We start from the raw sequence: 25,290 nt of genomic DNA, 5'->3' as shown, positions 1-25,290 counted from the left end.
TTTATATGTTAAAGAGAGAGATGATATTTGCCGAGTTACTAAAACACGCTCGCCTTCTCTATTATTCCTCTAGATGGTGCGGATCTATAGATATTTGAAGGTGGGGGGGGGCTACTCAAAAAGGATAGGTTATATAAGCTAGTACGACATCCTACTCAAACAGGGTATGTCCTGTAAGCTAATGCGACTTGCCACCGCGCTCCGAAACCCTAACCACCCCTCTCAGGCCATCACAAACGCAAAGTAAAAGGAGCATTGGTCGTTCGAATTGGTCTTAATTTTTAATGGGGGATTAGGTCGGGTGCTACCAAAACGGGGCATATTTCCTGTGTGCTAGTACGACTCTATCCCCAATCCTTGCCTATTCATTCGAGACCAGCTCAAACGCAAAGGGTCATTTGCCATGGTCACAATAGATAGATTAATAAACCTCGGATCGATATTTAAGTGATTGTCAATCCCTTGTGAACGTGTAATATCCCCATGGAATGTCAGTTCAAAAAAGGTTTAATACCTTTCAGTATTTTAAAGATGGGGTGAGAGAGAGAGAGAGAGAGAGAGAGAGAGAGAGATGGGGTTTAACGTCCACTCGATACAAACTAGGTAATTTCGGGACTAACATATGGTTCAATTTTAGTTCAATAATTCGCTTGCGCGTAGGGGTTTTTAGCAGTGGGAGGAAACCGGAGGACAGGGAGAAAACCCACGAGGTTGGACAGGCGACTCTACTCCTTGTCACTTACAACCGGGGAATCGAAACCACGCCAGTTGACTCAATGGCATCCCTTATGATACAGCGCGCTCGAGCTAACCATTCGGCCATCCAACCCCGCAAAGATGGGGTAAAAAAAATTGGAAACGGTGCCCGCTTCAACAAACCTAAACAAGCCCGCTCTGTCTAAACGTATTAGGCCAGATCTGTTGATCGGTTTATAATTCTCTTTTTATTCTGATTACATCAACGCCAGGAGATTATCTACGATTTCTATTTTGAATTTGGTGGTGGTGGATGTCGGGGGCGTGGCGAAGTTCAACATGAGTACAGTTTTGCTTGTATTATGCCATAAAAAATTCGATATTTTCGGAATATTGCAAAATCGGAATCAGAATCTTTAAATAAATATTTCGTTTTTTCGCACTCTCCTCCCCGAATCCGCCCTTGCACATACATGTTGATATTATATACATGTATATTTACACTAAAAACTGAATTCCTCGAAGATTGGCTGTTATATTAAAATGAATCACTCCCTATTAAACGTAATCACGACATTCTGCTCTCCACCCTTGTGTCGTGAGTATTGGGGTATCAATGTATTGTATATAGTAAAACCAGTTGTTGGCTGTGTAACTGGACTGTAAACTATATCATCCAACGAGTATTTATGTATAAATATACTAACCCCGGTTTGAATTAAGTCGTTGGTAAGATTTCGCGAGGTTGACTGGACCAAATTAACTGTCGGATGTTGTTTTACGGATGTAGATAGGAATCAGATTCACGTGAACGTGTAGTACGGATTGTAACATTGTGTATTTTGGCGATTCACTACGTTAAGGTAATATGGCGGAGTTGCGATTTTCAACTTTTGTGATTTTAATATTGGTAGCAGGTTGTGCACGTTTGGCCGTGGCGCAAGACGATGCCGAGGACGACTATTACGACGAGGATTATTATGATGAGGATTACGAAGATTATGAGGATGACTACTACGACGATTATGAAAAAGAAGAGGTCGTAACGTTACCGCCGACCACTACAACAACCAGAATACCCTGGTGGCTGACAACGACTCCGGCACGTCGTAGAACAGCAAGACCTACACCAAGATCAGCATATATAACACCCGGTCCAACTGTCCGAAAGTCGGTACAAACGCCTCGCCCTGATTCTAGACGAAGAGATCCGAATCGTTCAGGCGATCGAACGAGTTCTTTGGATAGGTCTCGCTTCGATCCACGACGTTACGAAATTACTGCCAGACCTACGGCACGGTCTAGATATTCCGTAACCCGGGATCCTGGGCGATCGGAATATGAAACAACCACACGAACTCCGTCACCAGCTACACAAAGATCTAGATACGAAACAAGAGCCACTCCAAGGTCCAGATACGAAACTGCAACTCGTGCAACACCTCGAGCACAACCCGCAGCGGCAACCAGACCCACTCCTAGATCGAGGTATGATGCGCAAACCAGAGCTACCCCTAGATCACGTTACGAATCTGCAACGCGAGCTACGCCACGCTCGAGATACGAATCTGCAACAAGGGCAACGCCGAGATCGAGATACGAAACTGCAACCAGGGTGACCCAAAGATCGAGGTACGAAGCAGCAACAAGGGCCACGCAAAAATCGCGACTCGACGTAACCACACGTCGAAATAGAAACGAACGCGTAACGACACCTCCCCGACGGGGAAATTATTACCTGACACGAGCACCCCCTAAAACCATGTTTGTTGGTACGACTGCGGACCCCAAATCGCGAGGTACATCGATGTCAAGACATACCGACAATCGACAGATGCAAGGCTCTCGGCGAGCGGAAGTAAGATATAGTCCGAACAGACCAGGTGATGATGAAGACGAGGACATCGAACAGGACTCGGGCGATGCCAACGATGCTGATTGCGGATGCCAAGCAGTGCAGGATTTACGAGAGGAAAATACAAAATTAAAAAGCCGTTTAGAAAGGATAGAAAAGAAGATAGGGGATCTTGGTGAGACGGTGGTCAAGGTGGAACTTGATTCCGCCAATTGGAAAAGGTCTCTGCGTTTCCCTGGACTAACAGCCATCAAAAATCCTAGCAATATAATTCTAAAGGATGACGTCATCAGTGATCAAAAGTATAAAGGTAGGTTTCTGTTTTAATTTTATTTCTTGGTTCATTAAACATACATTATACAAGAGCTAAATCTGCCTATTGCAGTTTTTTTTAGGCCTGAAATGTTTTCTAAATTAATAATTAGACATTAATTAACTAATCCAGGACATAATCAACTCTCGATGGACATCGGATTTCTCCGATATTAAATAGATTAGAACGGTTCAGACATATTTTGATTTAATCTAAAAATGGAGGAGCGAGACTAAGCCTCGAACAATCAGTACTGTGGTTGAAATTATTGCACACGTCTTGTCAAACCTCCAAAGGCAATAGAGTAATTTGAATGAAATTTTCAAATTATCCACTTTACATGATGATCTATCTTCGAACTATTATAGCAAGAACGGTCAGCTCTTTATCTAAATCTTACATAATGTATCTTTAGGTAAGGCGTTGGTTCGCTAACCCCGAGGTCCTCTGTTCGATCCCTGCGTAGGCCTAGAAAGTCCGTCAGGATTTTCCGGCATGGTTCCCTCTTGTCATCGGCGTAGGACGGATGGACAGGCAAGGAACAACGCATAATATTTCGGATGGGAGGAAAAACCAAGATACCATGTACACACTGGCGTGCAGGCTAAAAATCTCTTGGCAGTTGGAATTCGATAAATATTAGACCGTAGCGCCGTGGTCCGGGAAAATTAACTATCAAAGAAAAAGAATGGCGATTTCGCGGGTTAGTAACCCAGAACACCCCGGTACCACATGTTATTTGTTGTATTTTGGTATAAACACATGTAGAAAATATCTAGAAATAGATTTTAGATCTATGGATTTTAGGAGTGAGATGTTCGTTCAAAATCGATTGTGTGTTCTACTGTCGACAAGGGGGGGGGGGGAATTGAAAAGCAAAAATGTTGAATTGAATAGAGCGAGTTATGTAAGATTTAGATACAGAGCTGGTCGTTCTCGCTATACTAGTTCAAAAATAGATAATGAAAAATGAATATATTGAAATTTTCGTTCAAATTACTTTATGCTGGGCGACGTTATCATTTTTTGAAGTTTTGACATAGATTGTTTATTATCGAAGCAACGTTACCTGTTAATCGAGACTCAGTCTTGCTTCTCCATTTTAAAATTAAATCATTAAATAACGATCGTATTTTAAACCTTTTACATCTGCGCCATCCGATGGTCTAAATAATAATAATTTAAAGTGAAAATAAAAACCGCAATAAGCTCTTTCATAATGCATCTTTGATTAAATAGAGCGTGTTCCATCACAATGGAAATAACTGGCACGGTTATTAGCCCAATGAGATATTTCATATGTACTAAATCAAAGATTTAATCTAACAATAAAAATAGTGTTTCAGAAATAAAATGAAAAATAAAATGTTTCGCTCAGTTCATCGTACGATTATTCCTAACCAGATTGCGATACTGTCTTCTGAAATCCAGGTATGAAGCCTATTTCTAGAGCATCTGATGTCACTTCTCATTTAAGGAGTTCACATATCTACCAATATTATAGACTATATAATACCACGTCTTATTTTAGGAGTACACACACAGCTAAAAAGCTTATAGACCACGTGATAACACTTCTCATTTGAGGAGTTCGCATAGCTATTAATTCTATAGACCATCTAACACCACTTATTATTTTGGGAGGTCACACACAGCTAAAATGCTTATGGACCACATGATACCACTTCTCATTTGGAGAGTTCACATAGCTATCAATCTTATAGATCATCTAATATCACTTCTTATTTTAGGAGTTCATACACAGCTAAAAATCTGATAGATCACATGATAACACTTCTCATTTGAGAAGTTCATGTAGTTAAACATACATTATGCAAGAGCCAAATCTTCCTGAAATGTTATATAAACTATTAATTAGACATTTATTAACAAAACAAGACCATAATCAACTCTCGATGGCATCGGATACTAGAGATTTTAACTACATTAGAACGGTTCGCCATTTAAAAATTTAATTTAAAAATCGGAAAACGAGGCTAAGTCTCGAATATACCAAAACCCTGGTAACTACTAGGTACACATCTTCTCAAAACTACAAACAGTGATAGTTTGGCTCAGAATGAAGTAATTTGAATGAGATTTTCAATATTTTCATTTTACATTATCTTTTTTTTAACTGTTATAGCAAGAATGGCCAACTCTTTATTAAACTCTTAACTAATGTATCTTTAACAATCTTATAGACCACCTGATACCACTTCTCATTTGAGGAGTTCATATTGCTAACGAATGTATAGACCATTTGATACCATTTCTCATTTGGAGAGTTCACATAGCTAACAATCTTATAGACCACCTGATACCACTTCCTATAGCTAACAATCTTATAGACCACCTGATACCACTTCACATAAGTACCAATCTTATAGACCACTTGATATCACTTCCTATAGCTAACTATCTTATAGACAACCTGATACCACTTCATATAACTAACAATCTTATAGACCACCTGATATCACTTCACGTTAATATATATGTTTACCTTCTTCTCACTTACAAATGTATACATTTTTTATATTGAGATTTTAACGGTACACTTAGTTTCCACTTCTATACCGACCGGAAGTGACATTGATACAATATTAAACGGAAGGAACACCCTGGGGCTGAACATTAAAACAAAATATATTCAAATATTTATATAAATAACGCACTTCTCGTCTTCCTATCTGGTAAACATAAGGATATTAGTAATAGATTTCTGCTTAGCTCAGCAAAACGAATGTCAATATTATTATATACTCATTCTTCTTTAGGGGCAAGAAGGGTTGTTAGTCATGCCAAATTGTTCGAGATGGGGCGTTATACCGAAGACACTCCTGGTTGGCTGGTGGGGTGTGTGTGCGGTTGGGGTGGGGGGTGATGGGGGAATAGGGGGGCAGCTGTCTTTAACTGACGATCCTGGGGACTACCCTGTTCCATTTCAATAACAAGAATGGCACCGATTCCTCGACACTTGCATCGGTGACCCGACCTAATGATCTAGGCGCACGCGTTCGATTATTTGGAAAAGTTGATATGGCTAAGTAATTTTGTTTTACCTTTGTATATATATATATAGGCCATTCGAAAATACCCGTCCCTACAAATGAATAAACCAAAGCAAATATTAGTGTTTACGTGTAAAACACTTGAATAAAATCTTTTCTATACTAGCATCACCTTGATACTGTTCTGAGAGACAAAAATAAAATAAAATAGGTCACCAACATTGATGAAAGGTCATGTATATTTTGATAGTATTCTAGAGTATTTACCTTTGCAACTCAGTGAAATGGGGTTTAACTTCCTACTTTTCTGCACCGACATGCCAAATTGTACGGGATGGGACATGTATCGAGGTCCCATGTACTCGTTGGCGTACACGTGAAATGAAATGAGGTTTAACGTCCTACTGTTCTGCTCCGAACTGCAATGGGCTAATCAAGACGGGCATACAACATACAGTGTGTTATGTGTGAATTTTTCCCAGGCAGCGGCACTATGGAAGACTCTTATATCGAATTCCAACTGCCACGGGATCTTTTAAGGGCACGCCAATGCATACACGGGACCTCGGTTTTTCGTCCATCCCAACGACTAGACAGCTGCTCTTGTCAGGTCCTCCATCCTGTACCACTGACAAGGAGAAAGCACGCCGGAAAATCCGATGAATTTTCTCAGCCAATGCAGAGATCGAGCGCGTCTTACCTACTTAGCCATCGTGGCACCAAAATGGAGTTTAACTTTCTACTTTTCTGCATCGACTGGACTAACGAAGACAGGCATACTCCATACAGTGTGATATGACGGAATTTTTATTATTTCGAAATACAAATGTCAAGGGCTCTTTTACAGAAAAGTAGGACGTTAAACCCCATTTCATTTCACTTCGTTTATCTTTAAACTTAAAGATACATTATAGGAGATTTGATAAAGAGCTGTCAGTTCTCACTATAATAGTTAATACTAGATAATGTAAAAGCAATTTGCTGAAATTTTCGATCAAATTGATACACTCTCTGCACCGAGATTTTAGCGATTGAATTTTGGGTCTAGCCTCGATCATGATTACTAAAGTCGGTACGATAAAAAGCATAGTCTCGATTATCCATTTTTTTGACTTAATTATCAATATTCGTTAAGCAGCAGATAGTATTCTAATCCAGAAAATTTAGATAACATTTCAGGCCTAAAGAAAGACGTGGAATTGGCAGATTTAGCTCTTGCCTAATGTATGTTTAATTGAATCTATAAAAATAGATCTGTCTACTTGGTGTAAAAATATCACCCAATACTGAAATACCGACCAGACGTTTAACCTTTAATTATAATAGATCAAGTAGGAAAACGAAAGTAGTGAGCCACGCCCACTTTATCTACTTGACCCGTTTTGTGTGCCAGAAAGTGAATTTGGACTTTTCACCAAAAAAACATGACTGGCTTGATTTCCTTTGTGTGTTTTAAATCTGAGATAGCATAACATCTATTTAAATGTCAAAGCTCTGCTCAGATAATTGTCTGTGTATATGCAATGCATTTATTTTCATTTGACATACTGGTTTACAGATGCACGAGGGATCGAGAATGAAACATCAACAGATGACTATTTCGAGAATTTGTCGTTTAACAAGCATAGAGGATAAAATACATTCTCTTATAAAGGTCATACTGCATCTCAAACATATCTAGCTTCCTCGTCTGCACAGGCACTTGAAGGGATTAAAATTTCTTACATTATCTGGTCTAGCATACTAATGTGTATAAAAGGTATATCACGTGCCATATAATTCGAATTATATGTAGCAATAAAACGGAAGTAGGCTGTAGTAAGTATTGTGCTATAATCCAGGAAGAAATGTCTTCACCGAGTCAAAACATTATGGCGCGTGAGATACCGTTTAATATTGTAGTATACTAGATAAGATCATGTAAGAAATTTTAATCCCTTCAATTGCCTGTGCTTGTCTGTTATATATTTGATCACCAAAGTGCATTGTAAGAGATGCCCGGACAGCAGCTCTACGCTCTACTCTGATTTCGAATTTCAACTGTCAAGGTTTCCCCCTTGTCAGTGATGCAGGATGGGGGGCCTGACAAGGACAGCTGTCTAGTCGTTCGGATGGGAAGAAAAACCGAGGTCCCGTGTACACTTTGGCGTGCACGTAAAATATCCCTTGGCAGTTGGAATTCGATATAAGAGTAGACCGTAGTGCCGCTGCCAGGGCAAAATTTCCCTCATAGCACACTGTATGGCATATGCCCGTCTTCATTAGCCCAGATTAGGAGCACAACAGTAGGACGTTAAACCTCATTTCATTTCATTTCATTTTTGTAAGTTGTTTATTAAAAACGAAAATAATGTCTAACTGAGCCAACGTCTTACCCACTGTGGCCCCTATCATTGTAGTGGTAAGTTATTTATTAAAAACGACAATAATGTATAAGTGAGACAGCGTCCTACCCACTGAGCCACTGTGGCCTCAATCATTGTAGTAGTAAGTTTATTGACCTAGTGTTAATGCGAACGGAAGCAATTTACCACCACCCACTACCAGAGACAAGAGAGCAACTATTAATATCAGATCATATCTAATATAATGTGAATATACCTCAACACGTGGTCGCCATACCTTATATAAAATCAACAATGGTTCTTACATCGTGTTTCTGTGTGAAGTATATATATATATATATATACTACTGCCTGAAAAATGTCTTTGACATTTGGCAGTTGATTCCTGTACGGCGACATATGGAATAATAGTTCACGTTTGATCTCTTCGTTGGGGGTTTGAGGGGAGGGGACGGGGGGATGGGCTGACATGTGTGCTTTAGATTATGAGGTCTGCCATTGAGTCAACTGACTAGGTTTGGATTACCAGATCTTACGTGACAAGAAGTAGGGTAAATAATGCAACCTCGTGGGTTTCTCCGGGTCCTCCGGTTAACCTCACTGCTAAAGACCCCTATGCACAAGCGAATTATTTAGATAAAAATTTCTATATTAAAGTAGAGAGAGAAATGGGGTTTAACCTCCACTCGATACAATCTAGGTCTTTTCGGAACTAACACGTGGTTCAGTTTTATTTTAATAATTCGTTTGCGCTTATAGGTCTCTAACGGGGGGTGGGGTAAACCGGAGGACCCGGAGAAAACCCACGAAGTTGGACAGGCGACCCTACTCCTTGTCACGTACAACCGGGGACTCGAAACCACGCCAGTTGACTCAATGACAGGCCTTTTATACAGCGCGCACGTGCTAACCATTGTCCCTCCCCCACCCGCCTACCAATGAACTGTCGCGGACAAAAATATGGCGGCGGGCTTACTATTTAGCGAAGCAACATATTGATTAAATTTCGATTCCACATAATATCTTTGTAAATACTGAACGGATCTTTGGGCTGAAATTTATTTTGTTAAAATGGCGCACGTTGTCGAAGCAGAAACGACGCGGTCCGGGTAAACGGTTCCTCATGGCACTCCATTGTGTACCAGTTTTCGCGCGTTCTCGCGAAAGAATTATTGGCAGTTTAAATTCATTGACAGTTGGAATTCGATAATTATAGTAGACATATTCCCGTCTTCAGCAGTTCCGGCGGTGCAGGAAAGTAGGACGTTAAACCCCATTTCATTTCGCTACGTCACCTTCATGACTAGTGGTTCTACTATAATTGGTAGCAAAATCGGACGTTAAACCCTATTTCAATTTATTTTTTAACTCTTGTGGGTGCACGTTGTGACAATTCATAGCAGGTATCACGGGGTCGTTAAAGACCCCAGTTATTATTCGAACCTTTTACGTATACATATATTTGAGTTAAAAGCCAGCGGTGTGGTTTTGATTTTGCATTCATATGTCATGTGACATCCGAAAAACAACTAAATTGTTATCCAGAAACATTTTTTTGACATATGGACAAGATTTAATAATTCTCACAAAATTAATACTATGTGGTAAAGGGGTTAAATGGAAATTCATGCTCGATACAATGGTGCAGAACTAAGGGCCTGTCAAGGGACGACGTATAGTCGTTCAGATGGAACGACCAAACTAAGTCCCATGTACACATTGGCGTGCACGTAAAAGAACCTTTGTGAGTTGGAATTCGAAATAAGAGTAGGCCAGGTAAAATTGAGTCCATAGTAGGCCTACGCTGTGTGATCTTGTATGCCGTATGCCCGTCTTCATTAGCCCAGTCGGTGCAGGACAATAGGACGCTAAACCCCATTTCATTAAAATTTCATTAAAAGTGAAGAGTTATAATGACCCAGGTATGTAGGTATTACCATGTGTAATATATTAGCTAGAATAGGTCAGACGCGTCAGTCGCCATGTCTGTCTCTCCCTATAAGGTAATAGTTGAGTATGGTGTCTATCTATTGTAATAAACGCATGTCTAGTCTACAACCGTTCTACAAGCGGAATGGTCAACACGTGTGTCTTATCCGAGACGGCATTCTCTTGATAACACACAAGTACATAATTCAAAAGATCAAGAACAAGAACACGAACAATGTCTAGCCACTTTCCGGGATCGAACCCTGGGTATCCTGCTTCATATTCACTGATCCAGAGTGCTAAGTAGTGAGGCAAATTGCCCCAGTGCTAGCCACTGTCCTGGATCGAACCCGGGTCTCATGCTTCATATTCACTGATCCACGTAGTAAGTAGTGAGGTAAATTGCCCTAGTGCTTTGGACAATTTGGCGGTAGGGGTCTAACGCTTTAGATCTTAGTCCTGAAATGATCTATAGTTTGTGTCGAGTGGACGTTAATCTCCCTTTTAACGCTATAGGAATCACTTGCAAAATGAATCTTAGCCCAAAAATCAGTTCAGTATTTACAAAGATATTATGCGGAATTGAAATTTAATATATGTTGGTTCGCTATATGATAAGCCCGTCGCCATATTGTTGTCCGCGACAGTTTATTGGTAGTCCTGTTTTAAAGCCGATCGAATCCAAGTCTGGACATTATTTAGCGTTGATATTTTGATTTTGTTTTCTTGATTAAATGTTATTAATTATTCTGAGTACATATGAGCGTGGAGTAAGCCGTGAGAAATTTAATAATTTAGCAAAAAATGCAAATGGGGAATTGTTACTTTAATAAAGAAAGTTCCCGGCCAACAAAAGTTTCGAAACCGGAAGCGCCGCCATGTTCCTTTCATTTCTTCGTCAAATTCGTGTACAAGTGACCTTGGTTTTTCGCACCTTCCTTACCACTAGATGCTGTTCAAGTCCTACCACTTTTCGACAACCAATCAAAACAAAACAGCATTAACCTGAGCTATAAATTTGACTGATAGGCTTGTGGTCTTCGGTGGGTTGGGGTGACCTAGTGGTCTAGATTGTCGGTCAACTCTTTCTCGAGGTCGTGTTTTCTATCCCTGTTGTGACCTTATATGGTATGGAGATAGGGGCGCCTTCTCAACCTCGTGAGTTTACTCCGGGTACGCCGGTTTCCTCCGACACGAAAGGTCCGGTGTACTGTAACACTATTATACTGATAACAGAGATCAGTTTCGTAAATATATGATTTATTTACATCAGGAACATAAATATAAAACACCTACATAAATAGTAACAGTAACTAAACTACACCAGGAACATAAACAATAACATCAACACAGTACATGAATACTTTAAGATAACCATTTCGCCCTTCTGCCGCGGGAGCGGCTGAAGACGGGAATACACCATGCAGTGTGCTATAAGGGGACATTTGCCCAGAAAGCGGCGCTACGCTATACTCTTATTTCAAATTGCAACGGTAAAAGGTTCTTTTACGTACACACCAATATGTACACGGGAGTTTTTCGTCCCATCCGAACGACTATACGTTGTCCCTTGCCATGCCCTCCGTCCTACATCACTGACAAGAGGGAAACACGCTAGAAAATCCCGATGAAGTTTCTCGGCCAACGCAGGGATCAAACACGCCGCCTCCAGATTAGCGAGCCAACGTCCTACCCACTGAGCGACCGTGGCTCCCCTCACAGCTAAAGACCCCTACGCGCAAGCGAATTATTTAAATAATATTGAACCATATGTTAACTTTAATGTGTATAATTCATCCAGATTTTCCGGCGTGGTTCCCCCTTGTCAGTGATACAGGACGGATGGCCTGGCAAGGACAGCTGTCTAGTCCTTCGGATGAGACGAAAAACAGAGGTCCCGTGTATACATTGGAATACACGTAAAAGATCCCTTGGCAGTTGGAATTCGATATAAGAGTAGGCGATAGTGCCGCTGCCCGGGCAAAACTTCCCGCATAGCACACTGTATGGCGTATGCCCGTCTTCATTAGCCCAGTTCGGGGCAGAACAGTAGGACGTTAAACGCCATTTCATTTCATTTCGTTTTGTCGTAAACGCTTACATTAAGTGTATCAGTATTTATATGAAAGGCAACAATCAAGGTGGCACTGGTACCGGTATATTCATTAGTGAAGATTAGTTAATGATGAAAAATTGGATGTTTCTGTTTATTGAAAGTTCCCTTGTCATTGTTGGTGTACACCTAATGGTCGTATTTTCTCAAGAAGGGAAACAGATTGGTGGGCTGAAGCCTGGGGCCTCAAGATCTAGGGAGCCTCCGGCCAAGGTGTCGAATATTTTGACACTGTCATAAAATTTCCTTACACGCACCGTAGTCTTAAACACCTGACACCATTTTCTGCTTTGGTCAGAGGCATGCTGGGGGCTCCGAAGAAGGGTCTGCAGACCAATCTGTTTTCAGTGAGTACTAGTATAACAGTTTAAAATCAACCCAATACAGTTAATAGATCAATCTGCATTACTATTCAGTGAGTACTAGTAGAACAGTTTAAAATTATCTCACTAGATCAATCTGTATTCAGTGAGTACGAGCAATCTGTTTTCAGTGAGTACTAGTATAACAGTTTAAAATCAACTCAGTCTAGTTAATAGATTAATCTGTATTCAGTGAGTACTAGTATAACAGTTTAAAATCAACTCAGTCTAGTTAATGGAGCAATCTGTTTTCAGTGAGTACTAGTATAACAGTTTAAAATCAACTCAGTCTAGTTAATAGAGCAATCTGTTTTCAGTGAGTACTAGTATAACAGTTTAAAATCAACTCAGTCTAGTTAATAGATTAATCTGTATTCAGTGAGTACTAGTATAACAGTTTAAAATCAACTCAGTCTAGTTAATAGAGCAATCTGTTTTCAGTGAGTACTAGTATAACAGTTTAAAATCAACTCAGTCTAGTTAATAGATCAATCTGTATTCAGTGAGTACTGTAGTATAACAGTCTAGAATCAACTGAATACAGTTAACAGATCAATCTGTATTCAATGAGTACTGTAGTATAACAGTTAAAAATCACCTCATTCGCTTGTATATTAATTCGTATTCAGAAAGTACTAGTTTAACAGTTTAAATTCATCTCATCAGTTAATAGATTAATCTGCTTTCGGATAGTACTAGAATAACAGTTTAAAATCATCCCACTGGTTGTTAGATTACAATCTGTATTCAGTTTACATGCCCACGGTATGTACAGTTTTCAAAGGCCAGACTACGCCCATGTGCGGGATCTGGTTTTTTTTTATGAAAGACGGGGTATATTATAGAGGATGATGGCTGTTGTGAGGGGACGAAAGTTCATTTACGACAGGGATCCTAGAGTACAGGGCTGTGTTGTGACGAAGGAGTTGTTTTCTGAAGGAGGAGATCGATGCTTTATTGATGCCATACATTATTTTATGGAGGACTTGGGTTGTTTAATGAATGACTGACACTTTGATGTGTGATACTTTAGGTTGCATAATATGCAAACCCAATTCCATTTGTATAATGTTTATCCACAGATTTGGAAAACGAAATCATCGGTGCCAGTTTCCATCTAAACCCACAGGAAGGTGCTCTAAATCTCATCTACGACGATGTAATTTTCAAAATTTTCCTGGGGACGAACCTGAGTCCACAGTCTTTGCATGAAATACTCACACTGCTTCACGCACAAGTTGACTGTCGTACACCCTGATCGAAAATGAAATTAAGAGACATACATGCCACATTCAGTCGATCACCAGAAGTGTTGGTTGACTGGTACCCTGTCCCACTAATGATGAAGACAAACCAGCAGCGAGGGGTGATCGATGGTGCATATACGTACATTGAGCACGACTGGTTTTTTATTACTCTCACAAGATCTGGTTGGAACAAAGGGGTGGCAGCAGGAAAAGAGGGCCCAATATCGTCATTAGGACAATGAGAATTTGATGATACTGCGTGGGAATTTCCATAAGTATTTGAGGCAACTCGAATTTCGAGGGTACCTTTTCAGAATGGAGGATACTATTTCAGAACGTAGGGCACTAGATCAGAAGTCAGCAACTTGAGATTTGACTTGGACTCGAGGTGCAGTGACTTGGGACTCGACTCGGACTCGAGGTGCAGTGACTTGGGAGTCGACTCGGGCTCGAGGTGCAGTGACTTGGGACTCGGGCTCGGACTCGAGGTGCAGTGACTTGGGAGTAAACTCGGACACGAGGTGCAGTGACTTGGGACTCGACTCGGACTCGAGGTGCAGTGACTTGGGTCTCGACTCGGACTCGCGGTGCAGTGACTTGGGACTCGACCCGGACTCGAGGTGCAGCGACTTGGTCCCACCTCTGAATTTCCACATAACATACATCTCTGAGATAATGTGACCGGTATGCCTCGTGCTCCACACCAGCCGCAATCAGAAAATCTGCTATTTTGAAGTCAGATGTGGCTTCATAGATTAAAGAAAAGAATCATTTTTTTAAAAAAAAAAATTAAGGAGCTAAATCGCTAATATTTAGACCTAGAAGTTGACACAAATGGGCGGCAACGCATATAATAATGCAATATGAATGCATATAAACTGATTTACATTCAATCGTTTCCGTTTTTACTCTCATTTCAAATGAGTTATGTTCCGCGAAATACGCGAGAAGACTCAATATTATGGCATATGTTAGTCCCGAAATGACCTAGTTTGTGTCGAGTGGACGTTAAACCCATCTCTCTCTCCAGAAAAGAATATGGCGTCTCCGTTTGACATGACTTTTGGAATATATCTAGCCTCGTTCTTCGTACACGATTCGTGTACCAATGGTAAAATCTGTCTTTTTGTCTTTAATATTGGATATCAGACGCCCATCTTTTCCCGCTTAGATCACAATATCAATGTTGATTTAATTTGACAAATAATTCGTGTTTCAATGTCGAAGACTGGATGATAATGAGTTAAAGACTTAGCTACTTTAAGAGTTATCACCCTCGTTACATGACATGACGCCACGTCGTCCTAATAAGGGTACAATGCCCAATGCAGGAAAGTCTGATGCTTGTTTGGGACGTAGTTTGAACTCTTGCTGAATAACACTCTTGACTAGAAACCAACATGGCGGTGAATATTTCTATTACGTCATGCAGACATGTTTTGTTCATTTTCGGCGATTAAATGTTTAGTTGAAAACACATGGCTTTGGTTTTATTTCTGAAAAATAAAATCTTTAAAAAATAATCTATGCTGGCACCCATATCGTACAACCCGATTGACATTTTCTGAAAACGTCAAAACATAAATAAACATCCAATCATTTATTAGATGACTCAGTGCCCTCTAGCGGCAAAACTTGACTCGGTATTGTGTTTATTTTCTTAACACGTGTGTTCGATGTCGGCAGGAATTTTTAAGTCTTTTTTTGATAATTTTTGTTTGCATTACGCTGTTTGGGCGTTCAAAGGCTTTCTTTGAACGCGAGGAAGGTGTTAAAAGTTTAATATAAGAAAAAAAAAACTCACACCGTTTTTGATCAGTCAGTATGGAGGTTGGCCGTGTCGAGTAAAGTCTCGATTAACAAGACGTAACGTATTCGCCTTACAAAAACTGACGTCTTGGTGATCTAGTGTATTAAGTCTGATTTTTTTTTTTTTTTTTCTCATGGGTTTTGTCACCTTTCCGTGCAAAAGTAAATGTTTATTTAAAAGGAAACATATGCAATTGAGGCTGTATCGTGTATCATATATACGCACTAGTTATAGTGTACTGAAAACAAGCTTGGGAATATTTGTCTAAAACTTAGACGATTTATCTTGTCGAGATTATCCAGTTCAAAACCGAATGATAAAATGAATGGATGGACAAGGTTTAACGCGGGGGTTGGGATGCCCTAGTGGTCTAAAGTGTCGCGCTTCGACCTCTAGCTGGCCGGTCACCTCTTGCTTGCGGTTGTGGTTTCGATCCCCGGTAGCTTGGAGATAGGGGCGTCTTCTCAACCTCGTAGGGTACTCCGGTTTCCTTCCACAGGAAATACCCCTGGGCTTGCGCTAAGAAAATAATAATAAAAAGAGGACAACTTGTCTGCGATATCACTTCGGTGGAAGCGGATGTTAAACACTAAGAAAATCATCAAGTTTAACACCCTACTTTTTTCAGTTCAATCGGGATAATGACCACAAGCATCAGTCATTGTTTTTTTAAGGCGAGCGATCGCTCTTGAGCACCTTCCGCTCACCTGAATGTCGACCAAGGGGAGTTTTTTTCCCCTCCCCTTAAAACTGAAAATCGCTCTCCTTTACATAGTCATTGAGGGTTTATTATCATTTATGAAACCAGGAATGACCCCATTACATGCAGTTATTGATCTTAGAAGCATTTCCCATGCACATAACTAATCACTCTTAATATCAGATCACTCTCCTTAATTTCTAAATCACTCTTCTTATCAAAACTGGGAGAATTTTTTGTGGGGGGGCGATTTTTTTACAATTCGTTGATTGAGGGGTTCTTTTTTTTGGGGGGATCTGCTCTGAAATACAAACAACAACGACTGCAAGCATACATCGTGCTATGAGCTATGAGAGGAATTTCGCCCAGATATCAATTGAATTCCAAGTGTCAATGGTACCTTTACCTGCACGCCAAGGTGTACACAGGGTCTCGGGTTTTTCGTCCCATCCGAATGGCTAGAGGCTATGCCTTAACATGTCCTCCGTCCTGCATAACTGACAAGGGAAAATCTTTAGTTCTATTTAATTTTATGACATATATTGTTTATACAATATAGTATATAAGCTGGAACAGGTTTTCAATAGTGGACGATTTAAAGGACCATTATGTAAGATTAGATAAAGAGCTGATAGTTCTTGCTATATAAATAGATAAAACATAGATAATGAAAAGGTAATATGTTAAAAATTTCAGTAAAATTGCTTCACCTTCAATCGAGTTATAGGCGGTACAATTACAGTATAGCCTAAATTGTCAATGCTACCGTTGTTATGATAATAAACAAAGTCTCAATTATCCATTTTTAATTTAAATCATCAACCGTAAACGTATTTAAATCTACTTAATATCGAAGCCATCCGGTGGCATCGAGAGTTGATTTTATGGTCTCGGTAAGTTAATAAATATCTAATTAAACATGCATTATGCAAGAGCTAAATCTGCCTATTGCAGGTCTTTCTATGGACCTTAAATTTTTTTATCTAAATTATTAATTAGCCGTTAAATGACTTACCAAAACCATAATCAACTCTCGATGGCATAGGGTGCCTTCGATGTGTAGTGTATTTGAATACGTTTTGTGGTGGATGAAATAACCGTACAAATGTGTAATCGAGACTTTGTTTATTATCATAACAATGGTAGTACTGACGATCGCGGCTAGCCTAAAATTGAATATATAGGTTCCTCTCGACACGAACTAGGTTCAATCTTATTTCAATAATTCGCTTGCGCGTTCGGTCTTTAGCAGTGATAGTTAACCGGACAGGCGACCCTACACCTTGTCACGATCAAGCGGGACATCGAAACCACGCCACCTGACTCGATGACAGATCTTGTAGTTGAGACGCCTGGCTGATAGCTTACGGGGTGATCATAACAATATTATGTGAGCGTACATACGACATACGAACATTTGCTGTACCGAAGGTTCTGGCTAAAACTGAACATTTCGACCGTGTAGGTATTTCACAGCCTTTAATAATTTGTGTACGGGAACCTCCCATCAAAACAACACTTAATATGTTTTACAAAGGCATCTTTATTAAAAACATATTTTACAGGGAATTTTCAAAACAAAGTTTACAGTTATAGAGACATGTGTTGTGAGTTTATTTAATTTGTGTACATAGCATTGTCGAAAGTTAACTTGACCGAAGCTTTTGTCTGCCACATTGCACAGGAAAGGGTAGGAATGGGGCTTAACGTCTTGCCAAAGCAATCTGTCGTTCATTTGGAACTAACATGTATGGTTGTGTATCCATATGATCCCATGGGTATTGCGAGGCTTGGGGGGAGAATTGTGCATGGGCATCTTCGTTTCGAAATACTTCACTGAATTCAAAGTATTCAAGCCGGTTTGATTCTTGGATTCTAGTACCACCCAAACCATTAGACAAAACCTTTCTTGTCAGAAGCGCAAGTGTTACCCCTTATCAAAAGCACTAGAGCTACCCATTGTCAAAAGCACAGGAGCTACTCATTGTCTAAAGCAGATGAGCTATCCGTTGTCAGAAGCGTAGGCGGTATCCCTTGTCAGAATCACATGAGCCATCTCTTTCAGAAGCGTAGGCGATATCCCTTGTCAGAAACACAGAGGCTACCTATTGTCAGAAGCGTAGGTGGCATCCCTTGTCAGAAGCACTTGGACTATCCTTTGTCAGACGCGTAGGCGGTATCCCTTATCAGAATCACATTAACCATCCCTTGTCAGAAGCGTAGGCGGTATCCCTTGTCAGAAGCATAGTTGGTATCCCTTGTCAGCATCACAGGAGCCATCCCTTGTCAGAAGCATAGTTGGTATCCCTTGTCGGCATCACAGGAGCCATCCCTTGTCAGAAACGTAGGCGCTATCCCTTGTTAGAAGCACAGGCGACAAGCACCGGAAAACTAACAAATGGGTACCAGGACTAGAATATTGTCCATATATGGATTTTTTCTTCTAGCAATATTTTATTTAGGAATAAAATCAGCTTGTGTAAAACCTCTCTAACAAGATATCATGTTCGTGGGGCCGCCGTGTTCGTCTTCGTTAGTTCGGACCTCGTGGGGTTTTCTCCTACTGCTAAAGACCCCTAAGCGAATTATTGAAATAAAATTGAACCATTTGTTAGTCTCGAAATGACCTAGTTTGTGTTGAGTGGACGTTAAACCCCATCTCCCTCTCACATTAGTTCGGTTGTTGCAGATACGTGGAACAGTAAACCCCATTCCATGTCCGATCTTTACCGTATTCTCCCATTTGTATTTTCAACTTATTTTCAACATAGATTGCTTTAAATCATTGAATTTTTTGTGAAAAACCTCTAAAATTGTATATAAGCTACCTATTAAAATAAATGAATTGTTTTGTTTGTTGGAAATTGGTAAAGGGGGAAATTATTAAAGATACATTGTGGAAGATTAGATAAAGAGCTGGCAGTTCTCACTATAATAATTATAAAATAGATGATGTAAAGGGGATATTCTGAAAATTTCCGTCAAACTGATTCACTCTAAGCTTATTTTAAAATCTCTGTAGCCTCGATTGTCATTGATAGCGCTGTTACGACAATAACAAAATCTCAATTATCCATTTTTGCGTTTAATGGACGTTGAACAGCAGATCGGATTCAAATCGAACGAAAATCGAATAGATAAGATGGCATCGAGAGTTGATTATGGTCTTTTCGTGTTAATAAATGACTAATTAACAGTTTATATAACATTTCAGGCCTAAAGAAATACCTGCAGTGGGCAGATTTACCTCTTGCATAATGCATGTTTAAGCTAAAGAACCCGAGGTCACTTTGGGACAACGTGCCACAAAATCCCATTTCATTTCTAATTGTATATCTGGATATCTGTTTCAGATTGTCAGGATGTGTGGGAGAAAGGTAACAGACAACCAGGTGTGTATGGTATCATGCCGGACAATTCGGCCTTCGTCACTTACGCTTATTGTCAAGATGGTTGGACTTTCCTACAGAGAAGATTTGATGGATCCGTACCATTCAACAAGTAGGTTTAATCACTGCTTCTGAATCAATCACAGAGAGCGAGCGAGAGAGAGAGAGAGAGAGAGAGAGAGAGAGAGACTGGGCTTTAACGTCCACTCGACATAGGCTAGGACATTTGCGGACAGACGACCTTACTCCATGTCATGCTCATGCGGGGAATAGAAACCACGCCACTTGACTCAATGACAGGCCTTATGATCTTACGCACACGCCACAAATCATAAGGTCCGTAGCGGGAGCCAATCAGGCTCAGTGAGTAAGGCTTCTGCTCATTTACCAGGATATACAGCGTTCGCACCCGGTAATGGCCGAGAATGTTCCTCTGTCCAGTCTAACCTACAATCTTGCCAACAATCACGTGCCTTAACCTTCTTTACATCTCAGCGACCTTGACGAAAATTGAGCTGGCCTTAACAAACAGATTTAGCTCTCACTAACCTCATGGGATTTCTATCAGCTCCCCGGCTTCCTCCGATTGTTAAAGACTATTACGTGCAAGCAAATAATAGAAATAAAAACTGGACCATGAGTGGGCGGGCTGACGGGGACCATTTCAATATCCTTCCCATAACTTTGCACGGCGCGGGTTAACAAGGCCCCGAGTTCACAGTGATTGAAAGTTGAGTACATTAAAATAACTAAATGTCTCTAATTAACTCAGCCTCAACCAAAGTCTTCGATATTGAAAACACGAATTATTTGTCAATTTAAATCAACAATGATGTTATGATCTTACCAGGAAAAGGTGGGCTTCTAATATCCAATATTTCAGACAAAATAAATATTTTACCATTGGTACACAAATCGTGTACCATAATGCGTTTCAGCTCCATTTGTAATATGTGACTCAAAGAACGCGGCTAGACATATTCCACGAGTCATGTCAAACGGTGACGTATATTCTTATCTGGACAGCATGCGCAATAAATACTATCGGTGTAGACTTGAATAACCAGACACTAGAGACTGTCATTCGATTGAGACTTCTGGCGTATTTCGCCGAACAAATCGTGTACCATAATGCGTTTCAGCTCCATTTGTAATATGTGACTCAAAGAACGCGGCTAGACATATTCCACGGGTCATGTCAAACGGTGACGTATATTCTTATCTGGACAGCATGCGCAATAAATACTATCGGTGTAGACACTAGAGACTGTCATTCGATTGAGACTTCTGGCGTATTTCGCCGAACATAACTGATTTGAAATTAGAGTAAAAACGGAAACGACTGAATGTAAATCAGTTTATATACATTCATATTACATTAATATATCCGTTGCGACCCAATTGTGTCAATTTCTAGGTCCCAAATATTAGCCATTTATCTCCTTCAAGTCTGAGAATGCTTTGTGAACACCTGTCCTTTTCAGTGGTGAAATATGTTAATGTTTATATGAAATGAAAATATATTTTGTATTTTCAGGAAATACAACGACTATGTCAAGGGCTTTGGCAACTTTTCCAGCGAGTTCTGGTTGGGTCTAGAAAACATGCACGCGCTGACGACACAGGAATCCTACACTCTTCGGGTCGACATGGAAACTTCCAATACTAAATTTTTCTACGCCATGTACGACGAATTCAGGATCCTGAACGAAACGCAGGGTTATAGCTTGGAATATGGCAACATGACAGCCGGTAACCTTGGTGACGGATTATATACTGCTAAAGGGAGACCATTCAGTACATATGACCGCGACCGTGACAGCTGGAGCTATGGCAACTGTGCGCAATTTTATCATAGTGGTTTCTGGTTGAATAGGTGTGGCACCGATCTGAATAGAATTCCTAAATTGCAGAAATACGGGGGAATGAGGTGGGACCGACAAATTGTTGTTTCATCTTTAATGCGAATAAAACCAACTCGTGCGGTAACTGGTAACGAATATAAACTAGTGCCATGAAGCTAGGATGTTTTAGATGAAATCGGAATGGTGTTACAGCTTATTTTTGTTAATGTAAAATGCGTCCATGTATATATGTAGTTATATTTGAAACATTTATCTTCCAAGAGAACTATTTTGGGATACGTCTACATCGGTGAAAATAAAAGTAGAGGTCAGGGTATTGTGGACAGAACAAAAATGTGTTTTTCCTTATGACCAACGCCATAATATCACGTAACCATAAAATCACAGCTTACTTAGCACGTTGGTAACACTTCGAAACATCAAAACAGCTTTTAATTTGTATATGTTCATTTATTTATAACATATTTTAAGATCCTCAGAAAGCATTTCAAATTAAAGAAATATATTTTATGCATTTATATCCGAAATTTTCGTTTTTTTATAAACAATTTAGTGCTGCTCCGGACTCTAGAGCTAAATGGTATTAATAATTAACGTATGATATACTGTTAACGTTTACATCTAGAATAAACCAGTTTTATTAACTTATATTCTTGACATATTTATAAATATTTAACACTTAATATTGCTGATTACATTACCCATTAAAGATACGTTCCCAGAAAACTATTTATCGGGTGGTTATTTTATTTCCAATAATTCTATGGCAATTTTGGTGTTCATTGAAGGTAGAAATATCCAACCTTACTAGAAAAATACTGGATTCCCTGAGAAACATTCACGGAACGTATATAGGACAAAAATGTAAGGGTTCCCCTAATCGACAGCCTGACCATTAGGAATATCTGCACGGGTGACGTCAAAGGTTGCACGCGGAGATTGATGTGTACATGTTGATAAACTCTATGAAGAGTTAGACATACAACGCGTTCTGAGATAAAAAAAAAATCATGGAAAAAGACGCGGGCAGTGGATAATCCGAGAAGTTAATTAGGATTCGATATTTGTAATAAATAGTCAGCGATTAAAGACAACGTCGTCATGTGTATGCAATGAATTCTCCACTGAATTGCACCCGTTGCTAGGTACCGAGAGAGGTAAGTCACGTGACACAAACATGGCCTATTTTGATCGATTTTTTATAGCAGGGGTATTCCGTGGCAATTACAATGTTTTGCGAAGGATTTGAAGCACAATTATGATAAATTAATTAGTCCATATCATCAAATCACCCAGTTTCCACATGGGAATGTATCTTTAAAATAATTGTGAAATGAAATGAAATGGGGTTTAACGTCCTACCGTTCTACTCCGACTGGGCTAATGAAGACAGGCATACGCCTTACAATGTGCTATGAGGGGATTTTTTACGTGCACGCCAATTGTGTACACGGGATCTCCATTTGTCCTCCCATCCGAACGACTAGACAGATGTCCTTGTCAGGGCCTCCATCCTGCACCACTTACAAGGGGAAAATGCGCTGGAAAATCCCGATGAATTTTTTCGGTCAACACCGGGAGCCAACCCGCGACCATAATAAATTGTACTTCCACATTACTTATAAGTAATTAAGGGGGAGGGGTTGGATGGCCGAATGGTTAGCATGTGCGTGCTGTATCATAAGACCTGTCATTGACTCAACTGGCGTGGTTTCGAAGCCCCAGTTGTACGTGACAAGGAGTAGGGTCGCCTGTCCGGCCTCGTGGGTTTTCTCCGGGTCCTTCGGTTTCCTCCTACTGCTAAAGTCCCTACGCGCAAGCGAATTATTGAAATAAAATTAAACCATATGCAAGTCCCGAAATGACGTAGTCTGTGCCGTGTGGACATTAAACCCCATCTCTCTCTCTCTCTCTCTCTCTCTCTCTCCAGATAAGAATATGGCGTCTCAGTTTGACATGACTTTTGGAATATGTCTAGCCTCGTTCTTCGTACACGATTCGTGTACCAATTGTAAAATCTCTCTCTCTCTCTCTCTCTCTCTCTCTCTCTCTCTCAGTAATTAATTACATTACTTATTTGAACATTACTTAACTACACTTATTCATTAACCTAATTAAATACCCCTACTACTTATTGTATTACATGTACCGATATCCTTAAATTACGGATACCCACCAGTAAACTTAATAATAATTCATACATTTATTTGAGATTTAAATAACGAGTACCTATCCCCTTAAATAACGAGCACCTAAGATTAACGTCCACTCGACACAATCTAGGCCATTTCGAAACAAACATGGTTCAATTTTAGTTCAGAAACCGGAGGACCAGGAGAAAAACCATCTAGTTGGACAAGTAGGTGAAATAAAATGAAATGAGGTTTAACGTCCTACTGTTCGGCTCCGACCTGGGCTAATGAAGACGGGCATACGCCGTACAGTGAGCTATGAGGGCCATTTTGCCCGGACAGCGGCACAACGACGTACTCATATCGAATTCCAACTGTCAAGGGATCTTTTACGTGCACGCTAATGTGTACACATGACCTCGGTTTTCGTCCCATCCGAACGACCAGACAGCTGTCCTTGTCAGGACCTCCGTCCTGCATCACTGACAAGGGGGAACCACACTGGAAAATCTGGATGAACTTTCTCGGTCAATGCAAGGATCAAACACCCGACATCCAGGCTAGCGAGCCAGCGTCTTAGCCACCCACCGTGACGGTCAAACCATTAATATTCATTACTTTTAGTTAATCAAAAACATAATTGACAATTGACCACAATACTTTCATAAATGGTCAAAAGGAAAAAAATAAATTAGCTAATTAATGAATTTTGACGCATCACGGACTTCTAGTACTGGGGTGGGTTGGTTGACCGAGTTGTTTAACGTACGGTATGAGCTGTAGATGATTTTGGTTAATAGTTGCTTTATCGTTCGTAAAATCATTGGCATGCACGTAATATATAATTATGTTAATGTTATATTAGGAGCAGAAAAGTAGGACGTTAAACCCCATTTCATTTCATTTCTAACGCATTTTACCTGTAAATAGTTCTTATTTCGTGTCTGTCCCGTGTATACATTGGCGTGCACGTATAAGATCCCTTAACAGTTGAAATTCGATATAAGATTAGGCCATAGTGCCGCTGCCCGGGTAAAATTTCCTTCATAGCACACTGTACGGCATATGCTCGTCTTCATTAGCCCAGTAGGAGCAGAACAATAGGACGTTAAACCCCATTTCATTTCGTTTCATTTATTTCTCGTCTAATATCCATTCCTACTTTTCAGTGAAAAATAACCTCTCCGACTTTGTGATTTCACCCTTCCTACTTAGTGCTGGCACGATATATTCGCGTATTAAATCGCGAAACTCCGAACGCGATGTGGGTTGCCGAATAGTTAGCGTGTGCGCGCTGCATCATAAGGTCTGTCATTGAGTCAACTGGCGTGATTTCGATTGCCCGGTTGTAGAGTTGCCCGTCCAACCTCGTGGGTTTTCTCCGGGTCCTTCGGTTTCCTCCCACTGCTAAAGACCCTAAGTGACCTAGTTTGTGTCTTTTATGGGTTTTTTTTCTGTCGCTTCAGTAAGTAACTTGTTCCTCTTAATTATCCACGGGGCCACGTCACACATCATCTAAA

General features: G+C 40.2%; 1 protein-coding gene across 1 annotated transcript; it reads left to right on the top strand.

Moving 5' to 3' along the window:
* The first annotated feature begins 1,273 nt into the window (after positions 1-1,273).
* LOC126809918 (serine/arginine repetitive matrix protein 1) lies at positions 1,274-22,283 on the top strand. The gene is made up of 3 exons (XM_050534785.2): positions 1,274-2,861; positions 19,738-19,885; positions 21,311-22,283. Exons 1-3 carry the CDS (start codon positions 1,565-1,567, stop codon positions 21,789-21,791), a joined length of 1,926 nt encoding a protein of 641 aa, XP_050390742.2. The 5' UTR covers positions 1,274-1,564; the 3' UTR covers positions 21,792-22,283.
* The last annotated feature ends 3,007 nt before the right edge of the window (positions 22,284-25,290 follow it).

Source organism: Patella vulgata, chromosome 2 (assembly GCF_932274485.2).
Source record: "Patella vulgata chromosome 2, xgPatVulg1.2, whole genome shotgun sequence".
NCBI lineage: Eukaryota > Metazoa > Mollusca > Gastropoda > Patellidae > Patella > Patella vulgata.
Note: the sequence above shows the minus strand (reverse complement) of the source record. Positions and strands in the feature narration are given on the sequence as shown.